The sequence below is a fragment of the Eutrema salsugineum genome, unplaced genomic scaffold (assembly GCF_000478725.1).
Source record: "Eutrema salsugineum unplaced genomic scaffold, Eutsalg1_0 scaffold_11, whole genome shotgun sequence".
NCBI lineage: Eukaryota > Viridiplantae > Streptophyta > Magnoliopsida > Brassicales > Brassicaceae > Eutrema > Eutrema salsugineum.
In genome coordinates this window covers 1,469,182-1,486,087 of record NW_006256901.1, presented here as the reverse complement: position 1 = coordinate 1,486,087, position 16,906 = coordinate 1,469,182, and the positions used below count along the sequence as shown (strand labels likewise).

The 16,906-nt window shown below is 38.3% G+C and overlaps 3 protein-coding genes across 3 annotated transcripts; 2 read left to right on the top strand and 1 right to left on the bottom strand.

Moving 5' to 3' along the window:
• Positions 1-1,044: 1,044 nt before the first annotated feature.
• Positions 1,045-3,580, bottom strand: LOC112089925. The gene is made up of 3 exons (XM_024160792.1): positions 2,750-3,580; positions 1,844-2,311; positions 1,045-1,773 (listed from the first exon to the last, which is right to left on the bottom strand). The coding sequence occupies exons 1-3, from the start codon at positions 3,578-3,580 to the stop codon at positions 1,045-1,047; spliced, it is 2,028 nt and encodes a 675-aa protein (XP_024016560.1).
• A 1,855-nt stretch (positions 3,581-5,435) lies between these two features.
• On the top strand, positions 5,436-6,165 carry LOC112089924 (F-box protein At2g17690-like). Its single transcript, XM_024160791.1, has 2 exons — positions 5,436-5,450; positions 5,767-6,165. Exons 1-2 carry the CDS (start codon positions 5,436-5,438, stop codon positions 6,163-6,165), a joined length of 414 nt encoding a protein of 137 aa, XP_024016559.1.
• A 1,812-nt stretch (positions 6,166-7,977) lies between these two features.
• On the top strand, positions 7,978-8,556 carry LOC112089923. The gene has a single exon (XM_024160790.1). It carries the CDS (start codon positions 7,978-7,980, stop codon positions 8,554-8,556), a length of 579 nt encoding a protein of 192 aa, XP_024016558.1.
• The last annotated feature ends 8,350 nt before the right edge of the window (positions 8,557-16,906 follow it).

Below are 16,906 nucleotides of genomic sequence, written 5' to 3'. Positions count from 1 at the left end.
TATCACTTCGACAAGTTATCATGACTTGATCGCCTCGGACCTTTACTTGTCCTTAGTTTCAGTCCGGCAAACTAAGTCTCCAAACGCCTCGTCTCGTTGCTGGCCACAACGGGACAACAAATACAAATTTCTCTAAACGGACTTTTACCACTTTTCCTAGGACGAGGGTGCAAGTTACATCCTTTACGGATAAAAATCAAGCGCACTATACAAATTTCAGACCAAAAACGTATCGGTCGCCACAGTTTACTATCGCACACGAGATTATAAGTCGAGACTACATCGCTTTCTCTAAAACCAAAGTGAACTCTAAAAACCCGCAAAACGTACTCACCTTCTCGGGAATGCCGGTCTATAGTCATATTCCAAAGAGAATAAAATATCCTCTTGAACTTTTGCCTCGTCGACGAGAAAACACATAACTTACTTGAAAAATACTTCGGCGTTAGTCGGAAAATTCTTTCTCAAAACAATATAAAACAGCTCACTGAGGACCTCTCTCAGTGGTAGAATGGACAAATCCCATTAAGAGTCCCGAAATCACCTTTGGTTAATAAAAATGAAACGCCTCGTCGTTTACGCGGCTCGGCATCATATAACGAAAACGTCTCATCGTTAAACACGGCTCGGCGTTTCCAATGAAAGATGCCTCGACTTTATCGCTTAACACACCTCAGTGTCAACTAAAATGGAGACGCTCCACAAATCAACTCCCAGCTCGGGATCTAGACTTAAACAGAATTCTTAGCCCGGTCTTATATCGATCTATCGAAAACAGTTCGGCCAGGAAAACAGTCGAGATCATTCTCGACACAGCTCGATAAGCCAATCAACGACAACTCTTTCCAAACAAACAGTTTTCGTAAAAAATTTCATAGGTCGTCAAGGATAAACATATCAAATCCAAAAACGGCTAAGGAAAAGAGAATATAACCAAAAGCAAAATCAACAGTAAAGTGGATAAAGCCATCCAGGCATCGGTTACACAAGAAGTTCGAGAAACGGATAACATATGAGACGAAAGATAGGGGAAAACAGAGAGGATCAAGCCGCGGACTTTGTTTCATGCTCGGCAAGGAGGTTCGAGAGGGCTGGCGTACCTGCATTCGATCCGGTCGGATCTACGACGCCCAAGTTAGCCGCTGTCCCTTCGAGCGGCTCGTTACCAAGGCTGGTGTCTACCGAGTCCGGCGGTACGGGCGAGAAGACCAGCTCACCTCGAATCTCGGAGGCAATGTGCTCATACGCCTCGTCGTCGGCGTACTCGGTCTCCCAGCTCTTTAGCTTCGCCTCTTCATCATCGAGCGTTGGGGCGTCCGGTTTCTTCAGGTCGGCAATCATCGCAAGGTTGCCCTTGATTTGCCCCAGCTTGTTCTCGTCGGTTTTGGCCTTCTCGAGCTTGGCCAAACCTTCCTCTACCTTGGCGATGCGCTCCAGAAACTTAGCCGTCAGCTCTCGCCTCACTTCCTTTTTCGCACGCTTGACCTTGGCGTTAAACAAGGCATCCTTGGCCTCGATACGCCTTTTGAGCAACGCCACCTCGGTGCTTTTGGCTCTCCTAGCCTCCTCGAGGCGAATGACCAAGGCAGAGACCTTGTCAACATCGGCGCGGAGAACTATCTTCTCCTTTTCCAGCCTCGACAGCCTGGTCATCGCCTTGTCCAGCTTCTCCTTCGCCGCCGCGGTCTCGTTCCGACCCTCGTCCAAGCAACGCACAACCTTAGACAGGTCCGCCTCGTATTCAGCCATCAGCTCGTTGATGGCTGCTACAAACTGCAAGGAATAATGCGCGTTAAACACTTGGTGAGAATTCGATAAAATAAGGAGAGCAAACAGAATATACCTTGGTACCGCGCTGTGCCATCGCGCCGTACGACATCGGTCTCCTCAGCTTCTCAGGAGGAGGAAGACACTTGTTCGCATTATTAACACATGCAAACATTATTGCCGAGGCGTCAGGGTCATCGACAACCAGTTTGCGTGTAGCGGGATCACCGGGAGCCTGCTTGCGCTTCTTCTTGGACGGCTCGTCCTTTTGGACAGCAACACCCTTCCCCTTATCAGCAGCCGAACGTTTTCGGCTAGAATCAGGCTTCTGTACAACCAAAGTCGGGGGCCTCGATGACTTCGGAAGAGCCAGAATAGCTGAGTTTGGAGGAGTTTTACTCCGCGCCGCAGAGTCATCTTTGGGCGCCTCAGGAATAATCTCGCCTGGTTCCACCTCGGGCGCTGTTTCATTCCCGGCCGCCTCGGCAACGTTTGTCTCCGCGGCTCGGATCGTGCCTTCACCTTCATGGCTCGGCGGATCGTTCTGAGGGACAGCCTTGGCCTCTGTTCAAGCCGCCTCGGCGGCTCGTCTCGCAGCTTCCTCTTCTTCACGCCTTTTCTTGTTTCTAAGGGTAATGATCACCATTTTTTCCCTTGTGTCTAGCAAAGAATTTGAAGAAGAAGAGCTAACAGAAACTCCGGCAAGAATGGCTCGTGCTCTTTCCACTCTCTCGAATGAAAAATGCTTCCTCCAATTAACTCTCCGAGCCGAAAGAGAATCTCAAACAACAAAGAGGTCGTCGGGAATCGGGGGAACAATGTTCCGAACTGCAAAAACAACACGGGAACAATCAGCTCGGTAAGGAAAGTATATACAATAAATAGTTCCGAGCCGAGGCAAAGCTTCAGATCGGCTACCAAGTGGTCCCCAAGCGGTTTTTGTTTTGTGAACGTAGTCCTCGGCAACTGACGCCTCGTTTACCAAGACGTAGAAAAAGTGCTCGGTCCATAACTGATCTTTGCTTGGAAAACCGCCTATAATCCGGCGATTGGACTTGTTGGAAATATAGAATCTATCTCCCTTCAGAGCTTTCCTGATTTCCAGCAAGTTTAGCAGGTGATTCAGTTCAATATCAAGCCCGCATTCAAAGCTTCGAACCAAAATACCAATCATGTGCCGCAGACCCCTCGGCATGATCTGCCCGATTGAGATCCCATGTTTCCAGAGGTATTCAAGGATAACTCCGGGGATCGGGAACCAGAGAAAGCAAAGCTCGAAGAACGCCTCGTATAGAGTGAAGTGATTCTCAAGAGGTTTGTCGGCTCGATCATTCTTCTCTGAGACGACAAATTCCACCGCCTCGGATATCCTGAAACGATATCTCAACGCCTCAAATGAGTCAGGGGAGGAGAGCGTAGAGCCGGGCGGGTCAGGTTTTTGTCTTTTCACTCGTTTCCCTCGCCCAGATGTAGAGGCACCTCGGGACGCCATGAGACGTTCTAATGCACGCTTCGCCTCGAACAAATCAAAGGGAAATGCTTCATCCTCGGCTTTCACTGCGGCATGATTAACCTCTTCGTCGAGAGCGGGATCCTGAGGGCGGCTCGTCGAAACCGACAGCTCGTCATCTGGAGAGCGAGCGCCTGACGGATCGGAGCGATTTGACGCCTCGTCACCTTCAGATTCACGGTTGGAAGGGCTCGGCAAGATATGTGCCTCGGAAGATCCTGTAACACCTCCCACCTCAGCATCTACACGGCTCGGTTCGTAGTTAAAAAGTGAATCCAATGAGTCGTCGGAACGGTTCGACATGATTTACAGCTTATACGGGAATTACAATATTACGCGGCGGACTTCCGTCGGAAAAAGATCTGGAGCGGCGAGACCTCGGAACCCTAGCCGGAAAATAAATAAACTAGAGAGAGAAAGAAGATAGAAGGGATAGCTACCTTTTAGTGAAAACGAGTGGATCTGAAGATTATGAGAAGGAATGGAGGAGCTCACCTATTTATAGGATAACCGAAGCGCGTGAAATCCGCGTGGACCTCGGGATGACGCAAAAGTGTTCAAAAAGGGGCGCGTGAGATCCGCGGCGAATGCATAACTTTTCGGCGCGTCCGCCAACACTCAAGATGTCTTGGAAAGAACTAACAGTCACTCTGTCCAGGTAAACCGAGCCCACGACACAGCTATGGTTATCCGAGAATGTCTCAAACTGCGTGAACCGAGCCGTGCTTTGTCGATACGGCTCGACGATTTCATAAGAACATCTCGTCGTTATCATTGGCACGAAACGGCTCGGTAACTTTCTCTGAAAACGCCTCGTCGTTATCTTGAAACACGGCTTGGCATTACTGACGTAAAACGCCTCGCCGTTATCATTAACACGAAACGGCTCGGTAACTTTCTTTGAAAACGCCTCGTCATTAACAAAACGACTCGACATTATCTTTTTCTTGAAACGCCTCGTCGTTAACAAAACGGCTCGGCATTATCTTTATCTTGAAACGCCTCGTCCTTAACAAAACGGCTCGACATTATCTTTTTCTTGAAACGCCTCGTCGATAAACATAGCTCGACATTTTCCCTCAAACAGCCTCGCCAGCTCGCTATTATGCCTCGTCGAAGAACGGCTCGATACTTTTATTCCCAAAACGCCTCACCTGGGATCGTTTCGCAACGGCCTAATTCGATGGTTTATCCCATGTCCAGGAGCAAGGAACCTCGTCACTCTCGTCTCCGAAACTGACGAGCTGGGGGGCTAACTTTTGGGCTCAGTTTCACCTCAAGCGGATAAAACCATCTCAAAATTATTAAGTATAGAAGAAAACCAATTTGGCCGAGCTGCCCACCAAATATGGGCCGAGCTGTCCCACAAAACAAGTGGGCCGAGCCGCGCTCACCAAGACGAGTGGACCGAGCCGCGCACGAGAGGAATGGGCCGAGCTGTGAACGGGCCGAGTCGTAAGGAGGAAGTAAATGGGCCGAGCTGTGCAAGATAGCGAAGGGACCGAGCTGTGCGAGAAAGCAAATGGGCCGAGCAGCATAAGAAGGGGAATGAGCCGAGCCGATTTTGGGCCGAACCAAGGCTTTGAAAGACGGAAGCCCATAAGAAAGCCCTAAGCGAAGTATTATGACGGTGGCCGCACGAAGCGATAAGGAAATGTTCCGAAAATCTCTCCTGAGATTCTCAGCTAAGCGGTTCAAGAAATTAGTATAAATAGGATATCTCTGCGATTCATTATGTAACTTTTTGCAATCCTAAGCAATAAAGACTAAACACTTTCACGGCAATAAAAACCTTCTTTCGATCTTACTGTTCTTGCGATAAACCCTAGAAGTTTTCGATCCCTTAAGTTTTCCTTAGCAAATTTTTGGTTGTGCGAGTTTTGGCTCACACAATACATTCTTACTTCTATTCTCTCCAACTCGCCTATCTAAGATCATGCATATTCTTTTTTTTTTTGGTCAGAGATTATGCATGTTCTTAAGTTTCTCTCTATAGATCCTAAAAGGCTAATCTGGATTGATTTGGGGTAGGTGGTGGGTTTTTGTCCTTAAATCGTCTAGGTTGTGGTTCGATTTCGATTTCCATGAGAGAAGTAATCAAAGTTGTTCATCTAATCTAAATTAAAGTTATTTCAGTTTTGTCTCTTTCTCTGAAATTATGGATCTGAGATTGGTAAAAAGATTGTTGATGATGGAGATCTAGATGAGTTACGTCAAAGAAATGTTAATTTGAAAGTTAACAATCAACAATTTCATTATCTATTAAATAAATATATAGATATATATATATTTAAATATTAATATGATCCAACAAAATATTTTAACATATCAAAATCTGTTATTATTGGTTATTGAACCAAAAATAGCAATTTAGAGGTGTCAAAAAATGCAAAAACTTTTTTTTATAGAATGCAAAAACTTATCACGCTAACAAAGTATGTAGTTTAATAATAAATTATATAATTGTATAACTTATATGTTAACGAAAGAAGAATGATAAGAGAGAAATTATATATGGGGATCGTCTCCTTGAAGAGAAACCACGAGAGAGATTCAACTTGGATGGTCATGTTCCTCCTGTTGGTTGTTTTGCCTATGTGTTACATGACAACGTTGAGAACGTGATATGTCACCCATCAGATCTCGAATCCCCGGATTTGAACAGTCCCATAACGGTCGGTTTCAAGGTTTACGGGATACATGAGGAATTGGGGAAATGGGTAGAGGTTAACTCAGTGGGAGACAATGCGTTTCTGGTGGCTACAGACTATGGTTTCTCCGTTTTGGCTAATGAGTTCTACGGTTGCTTGGGAAATTCTATATACTTCACCAATAAAGAATGTGAGATTCAGGTGTTCAAGCTAGTGATGGTAGTATCACAAGAATAACGACACCTGAGCAGAGTTGTTTCCAAATGTTTCTTCCTAGCTTTCCCGGCCCTGGATCGTGTTCAACAAGTATTCATCTTTAGAATATGTATAATGAATTAAGATTATAACTACATTCAGTGCCTATGCATGTGTGGGTTTTGTTTTTGATTTGCATATGTTATGCGGTTATTAAACCTTTGCATTATTCATCTTTAATTAATGTTTGATGGTTCGTTGAGGCTAATGGATATATGCAACGTCTCGAGAGATCTTATTGTTGAGACTCATGAGCACGTTTTTGTTCTTCAGTCTCATTTTAGGAGAAGGAAAGAGTAATTGGGCTATGTGGGGTTTAAAAGAACATGAGGAAAGAAGTGAAGAAGCTTCTTGTGGATCCTTGAAGAACGTTAATGTAGGGTTAGCGATGAGAGGTCTTGATCGTGATTATGTTGGAATCCAATATTAATAAACATTTGAACTTGTAATATTAAGTTTGTGTGTGAATAAGAAATGAAGTTTAATAAACAAATGTGCCTTATAAATTCATTTGAGATTTGGGTTTGAACCTATGGAAATGAAATGTTCCTATTGGCTATAACTAAAAGTGGAAGTTTAGTGGAAGTGTATTTGTCTCACATTGCTCAGCAAGGAGAAAAATCTCTTGTATATATATGACCTTCTCACAATAAGGGTCAACAGCATGTGGAAGTAAAATGGCATTATGCAAAAACACCTATGCGCGCCGCCGTCGCCGGTGCCGGTGTCGGGCTCGTTGCTCGTTGCATTTTTTAGTTAGCTCTTAGGACTCTTGAGCTCTTGGGCTCTTGGGCTCTATATAGCTGGGTGTTGGTCGTGTGCTTCTTAGTTCCTGCGAAATTGGAAATAAAAGATTGCGTCCAGATAATAACGGAAGATTTTCAAATCTTTTTACTTGCAGGAAAAGGAGAATATCTTGCGAATATTCCTTTTCGCCAAAGCATATTCCTTGCGGATCAAGCTGAACCTTCTAATATAAATAGACGTCCTCTTCTCTCATTCTACATCATCGAATTCTCGAATACACCAAACACACATCAAATAATTCTTTCCAGCAAATCCTTCACGTCTTAATATCGTAAGTGTCTCGAGAGCTATAGCGTAGTATAATTTTCAGTTTACAGATTCTATTACGGGTGTTGCGTAATAGTCTCATCACAGTTGTATCCTGGGATTCAAAAATTGCACCATATGGTCACACATTACCGGCGATTTATTGAGTTAAGGAAAGAGATCATATCTCGACTCCGTGTTTTCGTCTGTTTTCAATCGGTTTTCTAACTCTCGTTTTAATCTCTTACCTTAACATATCGTTTATAATATTGTTATATTCTATTCGTGATTTCAATCGGATTTTTCGCGATCCTACAATCATAACTCAATAAATCCGCTTTCTGCTTATCGCTTGAATCGGATTAAATATTGCGAAACAGTTTTTATAAACGGTTTTGGAAAAAATGAGTTTTTAAAAATTGATCTACAAAGTGTCTGCGAAAGTTTCTTAGCTATTTCGTAGAACTTTTGATCTATTAAAGACGAATCTTCTTAAACGGTTTATGCAGCAGTCATAGACAGGTCCGCAAAACGTGTTAGGGTTTAAGAACGTCTTCAAAAGACGATTCTGGGAACACCTATTTTCGAGTTCTAAGAATACCTATTGGTAATATCTGTGGAAACTCAAAGCGAATCTTTTTCGGAAAAACGTTGTTCATAGCGACTAAAACGTTTTAATCGCTGATCTGAATCTTGGTTCTCAATACTAACTTTGGTTATTTTCTGTGAACAGATTCAACTATGACTAACGGTGATGTCAACATGACTACCAATAGAAGCTCGGGTGAAGTCAGGATGCCAGCGTCGGTAACCGCGGGACTTCAGCCCGACAAGTTCGATGGTTCGAACTTCAAGCAATGGCAAGAAAGGATGCACTTCTTTCTGTCGTCAATGCAGCTGAGCAAGTACCTCACAGAGGATCCCCCAAAGGTGCCAGAAGGAAACAAAGATGCTACGATTCTGGCTACTGTTGAAGCGTGGAAACACTTAGACTTCCTATGCAAAGGGCACATCAAAAATCGCCTGGTGGACCAGCTGTTCGATGTGTACAGCGAGGTTAAAACTTCCAAAGAACTTTGGGATGCTTTGGAAAAGAAGTACAAGTCGTACAACGTCGGCTCTGGAAAATTCGCTACAGCAAAACTCCTCAAGTTTCAGATGGTGGATTCTCGTCCCATCATGCCACAAGTGCACGAGCTGGAACTAATCATTCAAGAGATTAGGACTGAAGAAATGAAGCTATGTGAGACATTCACGGTGAACTGCTTCATTGAGAAGTTACCTCCAAGTTGGGCAGACTTCCAGAACTATCTTGCTTAAAAGCAAAAGGCCCTGTCTCTGGCAAATCTGATCTTCAGATTGCAGAATGAGTCACTAAAACGTGACAGAGTTGGAAAAAAAAGATGGTCAGATCATGACCCATGATGCAAACGTGGCTGAGTACAGGAAAAAGGGCAAAGGCAAACCATCCAACAAAGTTGTGCCTAACAAGTTTCCTCCACGAAACAACACTAGCTTCAAGAAGCAAGGTCAAGCACCCATGAAGAACAAGTTCAATGGGAAGTGCAACTACTGCAACAACATAAATCTTCAGAGTGTCGCCGAAAGGCTAAGTCTGAGAACAACCAAGCTCACTTGACTGAAGCAGACCTGTGTGCAATGGTTACCGAGGCTAACTTGGTGGAAGAGAACCCCAAGGCGTGGTGGTATGACACAAGTGCTACCACACACATCTGTATTGACAGAGAGATGTTCAGTACCTATCAGAGGTGCAAGACTGATGATCAACTGAAGATGGGAAACATCTCCCAATCCAAGATTGAAGGTATTGGAAAAGTTATGTTGAAGATGACTTCAGGCATGGAGGTTACTCTCAACAACGTGAAGCATGTTCCAGACATGAGGAAGAACCTGATCTCTAGTACTCTAATGAGAAAGCATGGTTTTGCAACCAACTTTGAGTCTGATCAGCTAATACTTAGGAAGAATGGTGTTTTCATAGGAAAAGGTTATGTTAAGTCAGGATTGATCAAAATGTCTGTAATGACAATCCTGAATAAAAACAAAGTTGTACTTGATTCCAAAGATTTAATTAATAAGAATCCAGTTGCTTATGTGGTTGAGTCTTCTAATATTTGGCATGAACGTTTAGGACATGTTAATTATAAGTCAATTCAAAGACTGATGAATTTGAACATGATTCCAAAATGAAAAATTAGCAAAGACAAATGTGAAATTTGTGTCCAAGCAAAGCTCACAAAAACACCATCACCTCATGTTGAAAGAACTACCGAACCTCTTGGACAAATCCACACTGTTCTGTGCGATTTAAAATATCTACCATCAAGAGGTGGTAAAAAGTATTTTGTGACTTTCATTGATGATTGTACAAGGTACAGCTACGTGTACCTGCTGCGTAGTAAAGATGAAATCTTGGACAAATTTAAAGAGTACAAACTCGAAGTTGAAAAGCAACTGGTAAAGACCATCAAAATGGTCAGAAGTGATAGGGTGGAGAATATGATGGACCTTTCAATGAGTTTTGCCAGATAAACGGATTTATCCATCAAACTACAGCCCCCTATTCACCTGAATCCAACGGAGTTGCGGAAACAAAGAACCGAACTCTGAAGGAGATAATGAATGCAATGTTGCAGGAATCTGGGACACCCAAGAATCTGTGGGGGGGGGGGGGAAGCACTGCTCACCACAAATTATATCCTCAACAAAATACTTCATAAGGTAACTGGCAAAACACCGTATGAACTTTGGAAAGGTAATGTACCTTCGTACAAATACCTGAAACTGTGGGGGTGCTTAGCAAAAGTCACAGTGCCACCTCCAAAGAAGGTCACGATTGGACCTAAGACTGTGGACTGCATCTTCATCGGATATGCTCACAATAGTAGTGCTTATCGATTTCTGGTATATAAGTCAGATGTATCAGATGTCCAAGTGAATACTATCATGGAATCAAGGAATGCTTCTTTCTTTGAACACATATTTCCATATAGTGATAAGCAAACTACTAAACGCGCTCGTGAAGAAAGAGATGCCACTACTTTTGTAAATGAGATGGTATGCCACTACTTTTGTAAATGAGATGGAAGTAGAACAGGTTGAAGATGAACCTAGACGAAGCAAAAGAGCTCGTACGGAAAAATATTTTGGTGAAGATTTCATGATGGTTTTTCTTGTCGAGAATGAACCGAGATCTTACACAGAAGCCATGTCTACACCAGAAGCACCTTATTGGAAGGATGCTGTCAATAGTGAGATGAGTTCTATAATGCAGAATCATACCTATGAGATAACTGACTTACCTCAAGGGTTCAAAGCACTAGGGTGTAAATGGATCTTCAAGACCAAGTTGAAAGCTGATGGTTCTATAGATAAGTACAAGGCACGCCTTGTGGTGAAGGATTCAGACAAAAAGAAGGTCAGATTTCTTTGACACCTATTCTCCAGTTACGAGAATAACTTCGATCAGAATATTGATTGGTGTAGCAGCCTTGCGAGGCTTGGAAATCCATCAGATGGATGTTAAAACTGCCTTTCTAAATGGAGATTTAGAAGAAGAGATATACATGAGACAACCCGAAGGGTTCGAGGTTAAGGTTCAAGAACACAAAGTGTGTAGACTCGTGAAAATCATTGTATGGACTGAAACAAGCTCCAAAACAATGGCACGAAAAGTTTGACAATGTGATGATGTCAAATGGTTTCAGCATTAATGAATGTGATAAATGCATCTACTATAAATGTACTCCAAACGGATACATCTTACTATGTCTGTATGTGGATGACATGTTGATTATTGGCAGTAACAAAGATATCATTCAACAAACCAAGAACATGCTCAATGGAAAATTTGACATGAAAGACATGGGAAATGCGGATGTCATTCTTGGAATTAAGATCATTTGGACTTCAGATAGAATTACTCTGTCTCGATATCACTATGCTGAAAAGATCCTAGAGAGGTTTAAGACCTACTCGAATGGAACCGAAAAAACTCCAATGGATATGCAAGCTCACCTAACCAAAAACACAGGTGAACCAGTATCACAGGTGGAGTATGCACGGGTAATTGGAAGTCTGATGTACTTGACCAATTGTACAAGACCCGATCTAGCGCATGCGGTAAACGTGTCAAGTCGCTACACAAGTAATCCAGGTCATACTCATTGGAAAGCAATAACTAGAGTGTTGAACTATTTGCGATACACTAAGAGTTATGGGCTGCACTTTGGTAAAGAACCAGCAGTGTTAGAAGGGTACAGTGATGCCAATTGGATTTCAGATTCTAGAAATTTCAAATCTACAAGTGGACATGTCTTTACACTCGCTGGAGCAGCAGTATCCTGGAAATCTTCCAAACAGACACTCCTGGCCCGATAAACCATAGAGTCAGAGTTCATAGCTTTAGACAAAGCAGCCGAAGAAGCAGAGTGGCTTCAGAACTTCCTGGATGACATCCCGATGTGGGAAAAACCAGTGCCAGCATTACGTGTACACTATGATAGTCAATTGGCTATTTTTGGGCACTGAATAATCTGTATAATGGCAAGTCTCGTCACATACGAAGACGACATAAGACCATTAGGCATCTGATCTCAAGTGGTGTACTCACAGTTGATTACATCAAGTCAGCGGAAAATTTAGCAGATCAGTTCACCAAAAGCTTGCCGCGAGATCAAATTATTAAATCATCTAAGGGAATGGGCTTAATGCCTATCACAATAGAGGATGTTTGATGGAAACCTCACCTACGCGATTGGAGATCCCAAGAGGTTGGTTCAAAGGGACAACTAAATCAAGCATAATCTGAGAAAAGCACTGAAAAATGCTCAATTTCCATGATGATAAACAGTGCTTCCTGTAATTATGTAAGGTTAAGTTTTATGGCTTTTAATGAGATAAGACCATAGCCTTCATATACATGTATATAGAGTATAACAGGATACTTTCTGTGTATGTGACAGGTACTTGGCAATCACCTAATGAGTGTGAAATAAGGCCGTTTCTACGAGAACGAAGACAAGGCTATACTCTCCAATTTCACTCATGATAAACCAGGCACGTTCAAGGCCACAATTAACATAATAGAGAACTGAATGCTACGAGAAGATGAAGCTGAGTTGTATCTGTTGATTTGATTTACACCAAAATCTGGGCGGTTCAAGACATCATGTTCACTTCCTGGAGAGTAAATCCGGCAGATATTAACAATGAGTGGTTCAAGGCTGAAAAACGTTACTTCCTCAGACACAGTTAGTTTTCGCTTATACTCTCGAAAAGTCTGTCTGTCGAGTTTGTAGTCTAGTTTGAGTCTAGTCTGCATAGTCAATCGAGTCTGCATATGTATAGAGTCATTTCTATTCATGTGGGGGATTGTTGGAAGCCAATATTAATAAGCATTTGGACTTGTAATATTGAGTTTGTGTGTGAATAAGAAATGAAGTTTAATAAGCAAATAAGCCTTATAAATTCATTTGAGATTTGGGTTTGAGCCTATGGAAATGAAATGTTCCTATTGGCTATAACTAAAAGTGGAAGTTTAGTAGAAGTGTATTTGTCCCACATTGCTCACCAAGGAGAAAAATCTCTTGTATATATACGCGCGCCGCCGCCGCTGTCGCCGGTGCCGGTGCCGGGCTCGGGCTCGGGCTCGTTGCTCGTTGATCATATCTCGACTCCGTGTTTTCGTCTGTTTTCAATCGGTTTTCTAACTCTCGTTTTAATCTCTTACCTTAACATATCGTTTATAATATTGCTATTTTTTATTCGTGATTTCAATCGGATTTTTCGCGGTCCTACAGATTAAGACGGCGATGTTCATTTGGCCGTGATTCACGCTATGAGACGTGTTTTTTCAATGACCATTTCGATCGTGAAGTCGTTCTTGGAGTTCTTGTCGGGAAGATAAAACGGGAACGAAATTAGGAGCAAGTTAGCTTTGGTCCTCATCATGAACAGAAGTTTCATGATCACAATTTGATCGTCAAAAGTGTGTTAAAGAGTGTAGATTCAGTGATTTCTGGAGATTCTTGCTCTCAAGAGAATCTTCATAAGAAGCTTGAGGACCTCGAGTATGGATTGAAAGGTTTGATAAAAGTCTAGAAGGATTGTTTGGAGGGTTGATCAGAACACGGGCCTCGCTTCTCAACATAATCTCTCAACAGATGTATATGTAATATTGTAATCTTCATGGCATTTTATTTTATAGGATTTGCCGGAGGGATACATAATATTATACAAATATAAAATTTTGTAACACTAGATTTTTTCGTTCTATAAATGTAAACATTAGTTTAACTGATTATATATAAACATATTTTAGACCACCTCCAATGGTAAAATTTTAAAAGGAGATTACTAAAATTAAAATATTAATATTTAATTATAATTTAATTACTTGATTTAATTTTTGTCTTAGTTAAAAAGAATAAACCAATCAATAGTTGACATGTGTAGAGCTTTATGAGAGAGGAGTTCTAATATAAGAGTTTTTAGAACCTTTCTGATGATCTCTCTTATTTTTTCATTCTTTTTATTTAATTTATAGTTAAGAGCTTCTTTTTAAACCTTCCATTGGAGGTGTTCTTATCAAAGATATACAAATCTTGCGATCACATGGTTTTTGGTATCATTTAGTGATGATATTATGCATTTGAATCACCGAATATGACAAACAAAAATCACCAAATGTTTCCAGTGTTTTTCCGAATACAAAAGTGTTTTAGTTACTCACATTTTCTAGTAATGTTTGTATATTTCCGTACGTATGTCGACAATTATTGAAAACTAAATGGCTCTTGGTATTTATTTTATTTTAATATTGGATCCATAAACCAGTATTTGTTCTTCTTTTGGATGCAATACTGTCAATGTTGTTTGTTTAACCAATTTAAGTTAATATTTGTGTTTGAATACGCAAAATTATTAATATATAAAATAAATTTTGATATATTATATACAAAATTGTGATATTGTGTTTATATAGACCTGCAACTTCAAATGGAAATAGAGAAATCAAAATTTGCGATAGAATTGCAGAATCATGTATTAATTATGTTACATAGTACTCCACTTTTTTTTATACAAGTGAACGGGTATCCATACAGAGGAAAAACATTTCAAGCTGCAACTTAAATCAATGAATTTGATGCTCTGCAAATAGTATCAGGTTAAGTTTTTTTCTTTCTTTCACAAAAGGTATTATTTTGTATTTTCAATACAAAAAAATTCAACAAAAAATATAATTTTAACTTTGCCGTAATAGTACATTGATTAGAATAGAAAGAGAAATTTGTTGTGTAAATTAATAAATAATTAGATTCTACCCTATGCATCCACACGAGTATTTTTGGTTTTATCAAATTTCATAATAGAATTTGTGTTTTTTGTATAAATATAATTATTTTTTTAGATATTATTCTTCTAATTTCTTTCTGTAGATTTATTTTTTTTTAACTTCAGATTTAATTTTTATAGTATTAAAGATGACCGCAATTATAATTTTAATCTAAAAAGAATTGTGATTATAAAAATATAATTCTAACAGTCGTTCATATTAATCTGAAAAGAAACTGTGATTATAAAACTTAATTCTAATACGTCCGTTCATATTACCGTATAATGTATATGTTTATTAAAAGTTTGATATAACATGTTTTTTGGCATAGAATGTATTATATAGATTTCATAAATTTTAATCCATAATGAGAACATGCGATAATTTTTAATTATTTTTATGTTCTCTATTTTATATAAAAAATATATTTTGGTATACTTGTATGATTCAAAAATTAATGAGTTTAGTAACCCAAATTTTTTGACCAGTTTTTTATATGTATGTTTAGTTCTATATTTTATTAAAAAAATGTTCTTAATACCTAAATTATTCATTAGATTCATACCCATCATTTAATTATTAATTTGCGAATAAAGCATGATCGTAAATATTTTATATGATCAACATAAATATCATCTTATTTACATCATTATAAATATTTTATATTTCAAATATGACTATTATATTTTATATGTGAGTTAATTTTTTTTTTCAAAAAAGATTTGTATTCTTAAGACAGTTTTTTAATAGTTTAGATATTATTTAAATTAGAATATTTAAATTAAATCTAAATTAAGATAATTTGTAAAGATAATAAATAATTTTTGTAATTTTTGGTAGATAATCTAATCTATATTTAAGGAAATCCAAAATAAACTAAATTTATATTTGAATTTCAGATTTAAATTTTATATATAAAATAAAATAATTATTTTATTAATATTTGATTGAATTAACTTGTTTGGCAACATAAATTGTATCTATCCTGAAAAAAGGATAGACTTAAATGTACTTTTTCTGTTTGGACACAAAAAGTATTTCTCTTTTAATAGAATATACTAGATTCTAACCATGTGCTCGTGCACGGATTTTTTTTTTAATCAAATTTTGTAATATTACTAGTTTTGTGTTTAGATATAATTTTTTGTTGATTTAGTTTTTCTAAAATCAAAAATTTTATTATCATGATTTAATAGTATAGATTTGTATATTAGTAAAATAAGAGTATGAGTTACTTAAGTATATATCACTGTAATATTAATTGTAGACTTTGTAATTATGTAGAATCTATTATATTAAAATATAAACACTTTTAGTGTCTGTATCTAAACAGTTTAAATTATTTTTGAAATTTTTGTTGAGTAACAGTTTTAATATTAATCCAGTTTGGTATAATCTTAATTAAAAATGCATTTTATTTTATATTAATATTTAATTATAAAAAAATATATTATTTTAGATAAATAAAGATTTCCTTAAATATAGGTTACATTCAATTTATAATTCAAAACTATTCAAAAATTTGTAATTAAATTTAATTCTGAAAAATTATATAATAACTTAGGAGAGGAAGAAGAAGAAAGAAAAAATGAAAAATGAGCTGTTAAAAAAAAATGATGTTTTGATGTCGAGAAGAGAGAAGGAAACAAATGTGAGAAAGACTTTTTTATTTTTCTTTCGCTTCACCCTTTTACAATTTTGGAAAAATCAATTATTTGTTTATTAAAATAACAAAAAGGATAAAAAACGTGTAAAAGTATAAGAAAGTGGTATGTTGTAAAAAATGATATATTCTGTAATTAAAACTCAAAAAGTGATATGGAGTGTAATCAACTCATATTTTAAGCATCTAGTTTATATTTTCTAACTTTTTTAGAAAGTCAATTTAATTTAACAATTAATTTATTTTATCTTTGTTGATTTATTTTTGTTTTTGTTAACTTATTTTTTGCCTTTGTTGATTTATTTTTTTTGTTTTCGTTGACTTATTTTGTCTTCTTGGATTTCTTTTTTCTTCGTTAATTTATTTTTTATTCACTAATTTATTTTGTCTTCGTTGAATGATTTTATCCTCCTTGACTTATTTTGTTTTTTTGACTTATTTTGTATTCTTTGATTTATTTTATCTTCGCTGATTTATTTTATCTTCGTTAACTTGTTTTATTTGTTTTATTTATTTTGTCTTCGTTGATTTATTTTTTTTCATTGATTTATTTTGTCTTCGTTGACTTATTTTGTCTTTGATAACTTATTTTTTCTTTATTGGTTTATTTTATTTTTGTTGATCTATTTAGTTTCTTCATTGACGTATTT